Source organism: Micropterus salmoides, unplaced genomic scaffold, assembly GCF_014851395.1.
Source record: "Micropterus salmoides isolate LMB-PRFRI ecotype aquatic unplaced genomic scaffold, ASM1485139v1 Ms_hic_scaffold_3638, whole genome shotgun sequence".
Classification (NCBI taxonomy): Eukaryota; Metazoa; Chordata; class Actinopteri; order Centrarchiformes; family Centrarchidae; genus Micropterus; species Micropterus salmoides.
In genome coordinates this window covers 26,404-39,161 of record NW_024042971.1, presented here as the reverse complement: position 1 = coordinate 39,161, position 12,758 = coordinate 26,404, and the positions used below count along the sequence as shown (strand labels likewise).

General features: G+C 41.7%; 1 protein-coding gene across 1 annotated transcript; it reads left to right on the top strand.

The window, feature by feature from the left end:
* Window positions 1-456: 456 nt before the first annotated feature.
* On the top strand, window positions 457-12,504 carry LOC119884733 (centrosomal protein of 162 kDa-like; the record flags this gene model as incomplete). Its single annotated transcript, XM_038695058.1, is given in 15 exon segments — window positions 457-588; window positions 957-1,069; window positions 1,262-1,361; window positions 1,444-1,570; window positions 1,962-2,125; window positions 3,528-3,632; window positions 3,734-3,842; window positions 3,845-3,972; window positions 5,303-5,530; window positions 5,821-6,133; window positions 10,082-10,214; window positions 10,300-10,441; window positions 10,529-10,627; window positions 11,652-11,786; window positions 11,891-12,504. Coding segments are annotated over 15 exon segments (2,241 nt in total), but the record flags the coding sequence as incomplete, so codon positions are not given.
* Window positions 12,505-12,758: the final 254 nt, after the last annotated feature.

Below are 12,758 nucleotides of genomic sequence, written 5' to 3'. Positions count from 1 at the left end.
GTGAAGTTCTCTACTAGGACCCTACATTTTTAAATGGTGGGAGATAGACCTCTACGCCTACCAGACATGAAGCCAAGTGCTACACCATGGAGAGTTTCCAACATCATTATCCGCTCACATCCGCTGCGCCATTTTTGAAAAGGTTTATTCACTGGTATATTCTGCAGTTGCATCACTATGACTAGTATTTGAATTTTTTTTTCATAATCATATCTGCTTAATGAGGTATTTTAAGCATAGGCTACAGGAAGGAAAAGTAAGGAAGACCATAGGTGAGGATGGGCAGTGAATGGGCCCATGTGCAACAAAATAGAAAACAATACTTTAACATAAAAATAAAAAGTGTAAAAGAAATTTTTTCTATGAATTATATGCAATAAAACATCAGGACAGCTGTAGTAGCAACAGTGATACATCAATAAGTAGTAAAGAAGCTGTGTTTTTATCACTCCTTAGCTGCGAAGTGCAGAAGAAGCCAGTCAGAAGAAGAGATGGGCCGAGGCCACTGACTCTGCTACAGAGGAAAAGCTCCAACAGATGAATAAAGAAATTAAAGAGCAGGAGGTGCTCATAAAAGGTTACCAGCAGGTTTGTTTCCCTTAATACTTATGTCTTAATGTGACTGTCTTCACTCTTCGTTTCTGCCCTAAATTTGTACGTGGCTTTCTCTTTGATATTGAGTTCATCTAATCTGTTTTTGCATATCCATTGTATTTCCCAACTCTAGGACTCTGTGTTTGTGGCAGACATTTTGGGTTAACTTTGTTACTGTGCAAGGATGCAGACAAAATGTAATTTTACCACCACGGTGGTTCAGGTTGTGTTCCCAGCTGTAGCCACCTCTGGTGTTTGGAGGGGGTTGGCTTGGGGAATTGAGAGTTCATGTTCTAGTTGTTGCATCAGGAGTTTTTAATATTTGTGCACTGGACTGCAGTAAGACTACGTTTATTTTCCAGGAGAACGAGAAGCTGTATTTACAGATGAAGGCTCAGCAGGCCAACAGTAAAGCCAACGAGGAGGCCATGTTTGATGAAAACCAGAGACTGCTAAATGAGCTGGCTTTCACAAGGTGGGTTCAGTAAAGATCCAAGCTGTGACCTGTTTGTGAATGATTTATTGCTTGTGCATGACTTCCAAATATGGATGTCCATTTAAATGAATGTTGGCCTTCTTATAAAATTTACCTTTTGAAATGACTTTTTTTTTCAGAAATGTCTTGTTCAGTGTTTGTTTATTCTATGGTATTTTTCATCTGCACCAGGGAGCAGCTGAATAAAACCTCTAGGCCTGTGGGAAACGTCTGCTTATTGGATCACACTCAACGCATCACAGACTTGTTGGCTCAAATAAATACCTTTCAGGTAACTACCGCAATCACTGAAATACTGTTAGACTTGAGTTCTGTGTCAGCCCCTCTCTTACCACAGATGTTTCTGTGTGCAGAGAAATGAGGCCAGGCTGTCTGAGGATATTCACAGACTGAAGCAAGAAAAGCAGGCTCTAGATGTGGACCTTCAGCTATTGAAGAAAGAGAGAGACCTAGCTAAAGCTCAAGCTGTGTCGGCCTCAGGTAAAACTGGACACAGAACAGTGGTGGTGGAATTCAAATATCCAAGAACGGTTTATCTCATGTGGTAGAGCGCGCGGCCGAGTCCTTATTGCCCAGGTTCTTGGCTGCGTGTCGCACCCCCTTCTCTCTCTACCTCGTTTCCTGATCTATCCACTGTGTATCCAATAAAGGACAAAAATTCCCATAAAGGGAGCATAAAGTGAACCCTGTGTTGTAAAATAATAAACAAATATACCCTGTCTAATGTGCAATATGTATCATAATATAATATGTTTGTAAATTATATTGTATGTAAATAATTACTCTTTGAAATGTGTATATATCATATCATATTATGTGTGTAGTGATCTTTGGTTTAACTGACAATGTGTATCTGTCCTGAATGTGTCAGGAGACAAGACGTTTGAGATTCGTGTCTTGGAGAACAAGCACAGAGAGGAAGTGGCGGCCCTGAAGAAGAAGCTGCAGTGGTTTGCTGAGAACCAGGAGCTGCTGGACAGAGATGCTGGCAGACTGAAGGCTGCTACAGCTGAGATTCACCGGCTCAAAGAGCAGGTCAGGCTCTGCTGTCATCACATTCTAGTTATTTACTCACTCTCATTTCATTTACCTTCAGAATTTATATAGAGGTCTTCCTCGTCTTACGTTGTCATGTTATGTTATCAATTCTTTGCTTTAATGTACATCGAATAAACCATGAAAACATGGTTCCTGTGAAGTTTTCCTGCTCTTTAATAAAACCTGGCTCCCCACCATTATACCAGGTGGACAGGTGATTTTTTGCTGGATTCTTTTTTCAGCGTAGTGTCCAACCACAGATGAATTCAATGACATCATTCAAAAACATTATGGATTTAAAGAGCAACTGAACACCCAATTGTAGTTTTAACCCCTGTCTCAGTTTTATTCAGTACAGCTGTCTGCCCTGGCAAAGTTACAACATGCGTTTTACTCACATAATTGCAGCTCTACAGTCTGTTGCACGCTTTCAATCACTCCATCTCTCGTCCAAAAGGAGACTTATAGATGTAACTACTGTTCTATTTATTGTGGATGACTGCATGGCGATTTGCTCTCTGGTGATGAGGACGAATTAAATAGAACTGTCCACACATCTGAAAGTTGATAGCTGAATGTTGCCCAGATAAGACTGAGTATGGTGTCACAGAAATCAAATTATAGATTTTTTTAGTTTTGTCTATAGGACATGAGTCCCATTTTATCAAGACCTTTAAGAGCAGAATTAAGTCCAAGCTGGGCCAACATGGCTCCTATCCCGGCTCCCTTTCCCCTCCTCTGAGCGATCGCCGCATCCGTCATGGCGCCTGGTCCACTTTTTTGGGCCTGGTGGATCATGGTCCGACGCTTTTTAGTCCAAAACCCCTTCTTCCTTTTCCAGTAACTGGATTTCTGTTATATGTAACACATGTTTTAGCAATAAAGCCGGAAAAAACAGATGAAAAACAAATGTGAAGTGAAGTTTGAAGAAGCTACCGGCTGCTGCTGCTGCTGCTGCTTCTACATGCATGTAGATAACCAGAGATCTAACCATAGATTTAACATTAAGTCTTTAAACTCTAACAATGCTAGATAGTTTGTAGTAGCTGTACATTATTGATGTTTTAAAATGTATAAAACAACTGCATTGACACTTAAAATTCAAATGACGACACAGAAGTCAAAGTAATGCATTGCATTTCAGTATTGTCCAGGAGAGGGCAGCATAGACCTGCCAATTTGAAAATCTGAAGCAGAGGTGAAACCATCATTTGTCCATTTACTGTAGTTACATGTTTGTAAATGTACAGTCAGCAGTAGCGTACCTGCAGTTTATTGTGTGGGCATCACCTTGTGAGGCTGCAGCTGCTGAAGGATCAGAGACCTTGGAGGTTCAGCTATGATGTGGGGCAGTAGCGTTGCTTACCGTGTTGGAAATGACAGGATGTCCGCATTTCAGGTAGAACACCTGAAAATGGATGTGGGCAAAAGAAGCAGTGAGCAGCAGAGAAAGGCCAGAGAGAAAACGGGGGACACTAAGAGGATGCAGGACCTGGAGCGACAGGTTTCTCACACAAACAAACACACTCGCTAATCAAACTTGTTACACTCCCTCCCTTCCTGCTCCGGTTTCTTCACTGTTTAAGTGTCTTTCTCTCTTACCAGGTGAAGGAGCTGGAGCAGATATTAAGATGTAGAAACCCAAACTCCCTGCAAGCTCTGATCTACGCTGCAGCCACAGCTGGGGGTCAAGAGGATGTGGAGGCTGCCAAGACGTCCCCGCCAGTGGGATCAATGCCCTGCTGGAGCGCAGGATTCAGCGTCTGGAGGCTGAGCTAGAGAGTCATGATGAGGAGGCCAAGCGCAGCCTGCGGGCCATGGAACAACAGTTCCACAGGATCAAGGTATAACTGAAGTCAATACAGAGTTTTCTGCTGTATGATGCAGTTGTTAAAATGATGTGACAGTGTGAGGAGAATATATTAATCATGTATTTGCTGTTAGTATTATTACAGTAGCATTTTACACTGCAAGCTTGTAACCTATGCTCAGTGAAGTTTTGTAATACTGAGTTAAAGTTTCATAGTCAGGGCCTGTATTTATCAAACTTGCTGTGAAGAGTATTTAGGAGAAACAAAATTCTTGCTGAGCTTGAGCAACAAGACACATTTACCTAGAGACTTACTCCTATTGACAGCAAAGTGTGACATTTAAAATCAGGGTAAGCAATTCAGGAGAAAATCCATTCATGACAAACACATAATATAGAGAAAACAATGACACAGCAAGTAATGTAACTAACGTTAGCTAAGATGTGGGTTAGCAAACCTTCGCTACAGTTGCTACTGGGAAGCTAACATGAAGTTAACATGCAGAGAGGACGAGACTGTCCCAGAGTAGCCACAGCAGCTCCAGACAGCGATACTCACAACTGTCCTGCTACTGTAGCTTTCATCACAATAACAGCATAGTCTTAGTGAACTGGAAAGTAAGCTGAAAGTCTGTGGACAAGTCATTTAACGTTAGCTGACGCAAATCATGACTGGAAAAGTGTTGTGTGGTTCAGTCCAAGCCACTCAAAAAAAAAAACGCTGTACACGACCTGCTCAGCTCCAAACAGCAGACAGACACAGTTTGACTCTAGTTGGTGAACATAGTGGAGCATTTAGCAGCTGAACAGCCAGATGTTTACTCAGGAGTTGATAGAGACCCAGCACAGAGCTAAAGGAGATCTCCACAACTTCAAATGGAGGCTAATGTTGCTCTGTAACTGCTGGATGTGTAAATAAGTTCACCATATAAATTATATCAAAACAAAATGATGATGTCAGTAACTTGTTTTTTACTGCCCTCAAGTGGCCACAAAAATCTGTAGTTTCAGGTTGAATATTTCCATTTGCAATTAGCATGGGAAATTCATATTTATTATTTATAGAAATGTAAATGCTCCGTACTTGTATAGCGCCTTTCTGGTCTTTTTGACCTCTCAAAGCGCTTTTACACTACATCTGCATTCACCATTCACTCACATTCATTCACTGAGCCTAAGTGCTCAAACAGAAACTAACATTCACTCACATTCATTCACTGAGCCTAAGTGCTCAAACAGAAACTAACATTCACACACAGTCACACACTGGCGGAACAGCCGCCAGGGGTTTTCGGGGTAAAAGTTGATTTGTAAAATGAACAAACAGAAAGGCTTCAGCACGTGTGTCTGTGTGCGTTGTTTAGCTTCGCTATGAGCAGCAGATCTCAGGACTGGAGCAGCAGCTGGAACAGAAACATCAGCTGGAAACAACACACTCAGCAGCTGGGGCCGAGCCATGGATGTCGCAGGTTCGAGCACTGGAGGAGGAGCTGCAGCGTGTAAAGGAAACCCACCAGGACAAGGAAAAGTCCCTCCAGGACCAGATTGAGTCTCTCCACCAGCAGCTCAAACACAAGGCTGGTGCTACCCAGGTCATTAAAATGCAAAAAAGCTTTCTTGGCTAACCTTCTTAGCCACATTGCTGCCCTACATTGCTACCACATGTGTCAATGAAAGGAGTATTAATTAAACACAACTTTTAGACAGAAACGTGAGATTCTTTGCTGTGGATGCTTCAAATATAGGACTATTAATATATTAATAATAATATATAATTAATATATATATATATAATATATTGCACTGTGTGTGATTAAGCAAACCCAAGGACAGAAAATGAAATCTTGCCTGTACAAACTGATGCAAACCTTTCCCCCTACAGGCCCAGCCAAGTCCAGGCCGACACCAGCGTCAAGCCGAGGAAGCATTTGGTGTCCGGATAGAACGGCTGAACCAAGAGCTCGCCACCAAGACAAGGACCATTCAGGAGCTGAGCCGCACTGTGGAGAGACTGCAGAAGGAGAGGCGGAGCATGTTGTCTGTCCCCAACCCACGACCAGAAACATGTGCTACAGAGACCAAACGACAACCAGCCAAAACCGTCTGTTCTGCTACTACAGCGGAGACACGTGGAGGGGAAGAAACGTTTCCAGCTGCTCATTATGAGAAGACCTACCAGCCCACAGTCTTTACAGGTATGGATGTGGCCCTTTTGTTGGGGCTAATTTTCCTCTGCATGCGAAAATGTGTTTTATATGCCCTTATATCCAAAAACACAAAATAACTAAAGGGAGCAGTGCTTGTTGTGACTGTGTTAACCGGCTGTTTCCAGCCAAAGGGCTTGTTAGCTTCTGAGATTCTTTAATATGCCACATGGTTACTGTGGTTGTGTTACCATAATGGGAATAGGTCTGCATGTCACTTTTTGATAGTTGTGAGCAGGGCTTCTGCATTGCAGAGCTTGTGGTGTAAAAAATTCAAGGCCTAAGCCGATAAGAAAGCTTGACCTTTTACCAACATTTTTATTATCAACAAAAATAGACACCACTTAGAGTACAAAAGTTTCACCGGAATGTGTCAGAGATTGATGCAAAATAGAGCCCCATTCTGTTACCAGAACAGCGACCCAAGTTGACATGAAAACCATGTAACAACTGACTTTCAACTTCTTCTGGACATCCTTTTTGTAGCTCTGTTTCTAAGCATTATGTCTCAGATTTTTGCGTGCCTCAGCCGCCATCACAACCACCGCTTTCCATCCTTTCAGCTTTTGGTGAATTTTTATCACTTTTACTTCACTGTTTTGGATGTCTCTCTTTTCTCATTGGTTTCCATCCTTTCGGTGGATTTTTATTTAACTAGGATTGTTTTTTGACTGCACTGCTCCTCCTCTCTGTGTCCTTTGCATGCCTTCTGCAGATCATACTATTTCAACCAAAACTTGACTTTGTGGAATAAGTTGTGCTCTGTGCTAGAAACAGGACATTCAATTCAATTCAATTTCAATTCAAATTAGCTTTATTGGCATGATAACAACAATATTCCCAAAGCATCATACAAACTACATAAGAACCCCATACATTTCATTAAACATTCTTACTGTGATGGAATATATTGATGTAAGTTTTGTGACACAATTTTCACAAAATCTGCTTCTGCATTTTCCTTTGCTGGTGTTTTTGGTGCTATGTGTCCGCCTCTATCTCTGCCAAAGCTCACATGCTTGCATACACACCCACACGTGCTACTTCAAATCTGCCTCTAACATTTCCAGTGACACTTGGCAAGAAAGGCAAAAATAAAAAGCCCGTCCAGACCAAACATTGTTATTGGTGAACGACAGCCACAACTGAGACAAGTCAGCATCCAAACACCCATGAAACCAAGTCCAGACAAAAAAATGTCAAAAGACCAGACTTGTGTACTACAGCCCTGGTCTGTTAGAGAATGTGAAACTGGCCAGTGGTGTTATTCTCAAAAAAGGGAGAATTCTCATGTATCATTGTTATTGACTACAATTGTATGTGATTAAAAAACAGATTAAAACTTTCTACATTTATTATTTTTCTAAAGCTGTGGCAACATGTACCCTTGAACCTAGCTAGTTACATTTTTGAATTGCGAGTCTGGCTCGATAATAGAAGCTCTCCGGTGTTCCCTGCTACAATCTCGGATGCAGCTAAAGCCCCCTTACGTGGACACCTTATTTCCTATAGCTCTCATCAGAAAAAAGCCTTAGTGGAAAACAGAAAAAACCTTTAAAAAGAAGTGGAGCAAATTCATAAACAGTCACCCACACTTGACTGACCATACTCTCCAGCTCCTTCACCTGGTAAGAGTCTTCTTCTTGGCAGCACTAGTGGCTGCCAAGACTGAACTTAATATGGACCATACTCATCACGTCCAGAAGCGATTTACTTACTTTAGTACTTTACACTCAACAGAAATATTATGAATTTGGTAATAAGTCCAACCGCCTGCTTACCCACCAACTGAAAAATCCAAATAGTGATCGCTCAATTAATAGCATAAGAACACAGAACGGGGATGTCACGTGTGACCCTGTGATTGTCAATAGCACATTCCGGAAAGAGGAGAAATTCTGGCCTTAGATTCACCCAATTTTTATGCCTGCCATTAATGGTATTTTAAGGGACAGCACATCAGAATTAACCCTGATATATCTGGAGATAGAATAGGTGAAGAAAAACACATTATTTCTTTCTTTGCAGACAATGTCCTCTTGTATCTGAATAAACCTGAGAAATCAATCTCAGCAGTTTTGGTAATCTGTGGCCACATTCAGAAACTTGTCGGGTTATAAGATTAACCCAGGGAAGTCTGTCGCTACGCCCTTTAATATCCCCCAGGATATGTCAATACAATCTCCTTTTCAAGTGTCCAGGAGGGGTTTCAAAAACTTAGGTATCTTTGTCAGTCCTGATTTAAATAATCTGTTTGAAACTAATTACTCACTCCTAATTCAAAAGTTTAAGAACGATCTGACAAAATGGGCCTCCATTCCAACTTCTCTCCTTGGGAGAATCAACACTATAAAAATGAACATTCTCCCTCGATTGAACTATGTATTTCAAAATCTCCCGTGCTACTTGACCGCTGCCTATTTTAAGACTCTCTGAATTCTCATATTTCTCACTGTATTTGGAACAACAAGCACGAGTTAAATTCTCTATACTTACTAAGCCAAAGGACTTGGGGGGCTTGTCCCTGCCTAATCTACAAGTACATAATTGGTCAGCACAACTGGTTTATGAACAGGAAAGACTCCTTATGGTTGAGTCTTGAATCCAGAAGGCTTAATTCCCTTACTTTTATCAATAATATAGATCAGTTAAATTAGCTCAAGAACAACATAATTGTTTTTAATGCTTTACTGGTTTGGCAAGATGTGAAGAAATACCTGAATATTCCCCCTATCATCTCTCTTCATTCTTCCCTGGCTCTGAATCCAGATTTACCAGCACAGATTAAGAGTCACAGCTGATTTTAATATTCCCCGCAAAGATTTTTATAAATATCTCCAAATTCGTCACTTTATAGGGTCTCTCTTGAGGACAGGCGGGATCGTCTTGAGACTGTTAGAGCTAGAAAACATTATACTTCTGGACAAATCTCCCAAAGGACTGATTTCCGAGATGTATACTTCATTACTTTATTCTAATTCTTCAGGCTATGACTCTCTGAAGCTGTTGTGGGAGCGTGATCTGGAGGTGATGTTCAATATGTAGACTGGGACAAGATCTGCAGCGGGGTTTTCCCTAAATGTACTTCAATCTCTATACATGAACAGAACTAAACCAAACTTATTACACCTGTTCGCCTCCAGAGAATGTTCCCTGACACCTCCAACCTTTCTTATAAATGTAATCTACACAAAGGTATATTTATCCACTTGTTTTGGTCATGTGACAGAATCAATGATCATCTTTGTGTCTACTTAACCATACTCCAGACAAGCTCTCGGACACGGACACCAAATGTCTGTTGATAAATCTTTTGTTTTTGGCTAAAAAATGTATCTTGCTGCGGTTGCGAACTCCCCAGATCCCTACAGTTTGACATGTGGATATCACAGATTTCTGCTCTTATTCCTCTTTAGAAGTTGACTCATGACCTTAATAACTAATCGGACAAGTTTTGGAGGATCTGGGAACCGTTGCATTCTTTTTTACAGAAGCTATAGCTTACCATCTGTCCCTGGACGATGAGGACTGTTTGTCCTTTCACTTATTTCATGAAAGTGCTCTTTGTTTACCTGTCCCTTGTCGTGTTTTTATTTACTTACTTATTTTATGTACATGTAGAAATATATAGCGCATCACTCACTGTTAGTTTGGGGTGGGACTTTTGTGTTTTGTTTTGTTTTGTTGCTTATAAAAATGAAAAACCAATAGAGTATTACAAAAACTTAGCTACTTAAAAAAAAAATACACACTTGTTTCTGAAATTGACCACAGTCATGAGGAAATCTCAGTGAAAGACTGAATGGTACATAAAGGTAGAGGTTAGTTTGCATCACTGCTCTCATGTCTGCTATATGTTTAATGGCTCTGTACGGTCTCCCATGGCTGAGGGAGCCTCAGTTTCTGCCATTGCCTTTTATTGTTGCATCTTTTTGACAGGCAGTCACATCTCAGAAGTTCTGCAGGAGAACGAGGCTCTGAAGCAGCGTCTGGACCTGCTGGAGCTGCAGAGTGAGCAGGACAAGGAGGCGTTAAGGGCTGATGCTGTACAAGCCGTGAAGGAGCTGTGCAGGTGTGTGTGTCGGGAGTGAACACATTAATTGACGTGTTCTGCAGAGCATGGATGTGAAATAACTGAGTGTGGTGTGATGTGCTAGGCTAAAGGAGGACTCTGCAGAGCAGCTGTCCTCTTTGAAAGCAGAACACCTCAGGGTGTTAGACCAACTGCGTGCCACCCATGCCCTGGAACACTCCTCCTCTAAGGTTGCTGAACTGGCCAATAAGCTTAACACTCAGGAGGTACTGGCTCACTAAAGCAACCAGTCTCATGTCAACAGATAATCCTGAAAATGATCCCGTAGCTCTAACCTTCACATTTAATTGCAGTTGATGGTGAAACATTTGCAAGAGCAGCTGAAAGAGCTGCAGAGAGCTAAAGAAGAACTGAAGGTATCCAGGACCCGAGAGGATGTTCTGCAGAAGCAGGTGGTGGTCCATTCTTTTTCCTGCAAGAAATATTTAATGGCAGAAGACTTCAGCTTATTTTTTGTCTCCTGGATTTATGTGTGATATAGGGCTGCTCGATAATGGCAAAAATCTGAATCACGATTATTTTGGTCATAATTGAAATCACAATTATTAACACAATTATTGACTGACTGAGGAAATAACATGCATTTATTGAACTTTTAAAACGAAATGCTTCATGTTTTAAAAATAATTATGTATTATCCAAAATATCTAATGAAATAGGAATCAAATATCCTAAACTTTATACAGCATCTTCGAGCCAGACAGCAACGCTGTGTGTGTGTGTCAGTGCGCACACACACACGGAGTGGAGCAGAGGTGAAGTATTTGAGTTGACAACACCTCGTTATTTTACAAAACGCTGAACAGTGGCGTCCCATTGGGAGATTCAGCTAGCCGCTAGGCTAATTTTTGCAGTGTAAAATACAGACAGGCTTGAAGCTGATAACGGTGAACAGCAAGTTGTAGCAGTTATCACCCCGTCTTCTCGGCTCAAGCTAAAGTAAACATGCAACAGCCTGCTGACAGTGAGTTTAGGCTTTTAGGGAGGGTTGGGGGCGCCGCAGTAAAAGAAAGGGTACGCTGGATTTATAACACAAGACGAAAAGGAGTTTTATTGTGAAACAGTGTGCACAAAAATAGGCCTAATCGTTTTAAATCGATTAACTTGTTTTTCTAATCGTTGGAAGCCGAATCGAATTCGATTAATTGCAATAGCCCTCATGTGATAAAGTTTTGTCTTGATTTTATTATTAGCAAACATAAACCACCTGAATGCCACCTGAAACATGACCTCCAAATAGTGAAGTCAGCATTGTCACAGTGACACAGTCAGGCGCATTTTAGGCCATCCAGCATCTTTTGAACCATAAACACAGAAAGTGTGCTGGATTATCACATTTCAATTTAACCAGGATAAAAAGTCCATTGCTTTGTTTAGCGTTTTAACATGAACTCACTGCTCCCACTTTGTGTTTAGCTGACCACACTGCTGAAAGAGCTAAAGGAAGCTACTGATGCTCAGAGCCCAGAGGTGAAGCTCCTGTGTAGCCTCGAGAGGAAGATCCTCAACATGGAGCTCAGACACCAGCACAGAGAGAAGGAGCTGCAGCAGGTAAGTTACTGTTTAAATGAAGCTTAAGGTAATGTTTAAATGGCTCCCTGGTTTGGCAAGTACGGTGATATGTAGCATAAAGTGCCCCCCCCCCCCCCCTGCAGGTGATTGGTGGGTCCTGGCAGACGCTAGAGGCTGATCAGCAGTCAGAGGTGGAGCGCTGGAGGCGTCTGGCTCAGGACAAGAGCAGAGAGCTGGAGGCGTTCCGTCTGGAGCTGGACTCCATCCTGGACATCCTGAAACATCTCCAAAGACAGGGAGTGGTCCTCCCCACTCTTAACTCCCCCATCACAGCCCCCCTCACCCAGAGGAGTTAATGCACAGACAAGGTTTGACCGACACGTCAGTGAACAGTAGTGCTGATAATTGTGCACTGAAGCCAAAGCTTGACACCATAAGCAATAATGAATATCTCCACATTAGACCGGGTTCAGGTGAAAGGACTCCCAGTGACGGCCAGTATAATATTAGCAACCACATGTCAGAGATAGATGATGCTTCCTGGTCCACGTCAGCAGCTGCCTCAGCATCAGCAACACTTCATGTTAACACATACAAACAGAAATAAAGCAACAGCATGCTCAGAATCTCTTTGTACACATCCTGCTCCTGCTCCTGATGTTTGGCTGGATATTTTGTAGCTAGCTTCAATTTTTGTATTTAAGTTATTGTAAGTTATTTTAGGGGTAGTGAAAAATAAAAGTCTTAACTGTGATAACTTGCGTTCACTTTCTCCTTTCATACTCTCTACCCCAGACAGTGTCAACGTTTTAAGTAATCTATCCCACTTCACCCTGATCTTAAGGATGAGTTGTCATGGTTTATCAAACGGTCGCCATCACAATTTGGCTGTAACATTAGGTGTTAATGTTATTTCCATGGAGTCTAACATTAGCTGGCATACTTGATATTCCAACATTCCTGACATTTGGGCTCTGGGACTGCTTGTGTAACGTTACTAATGTTACCATT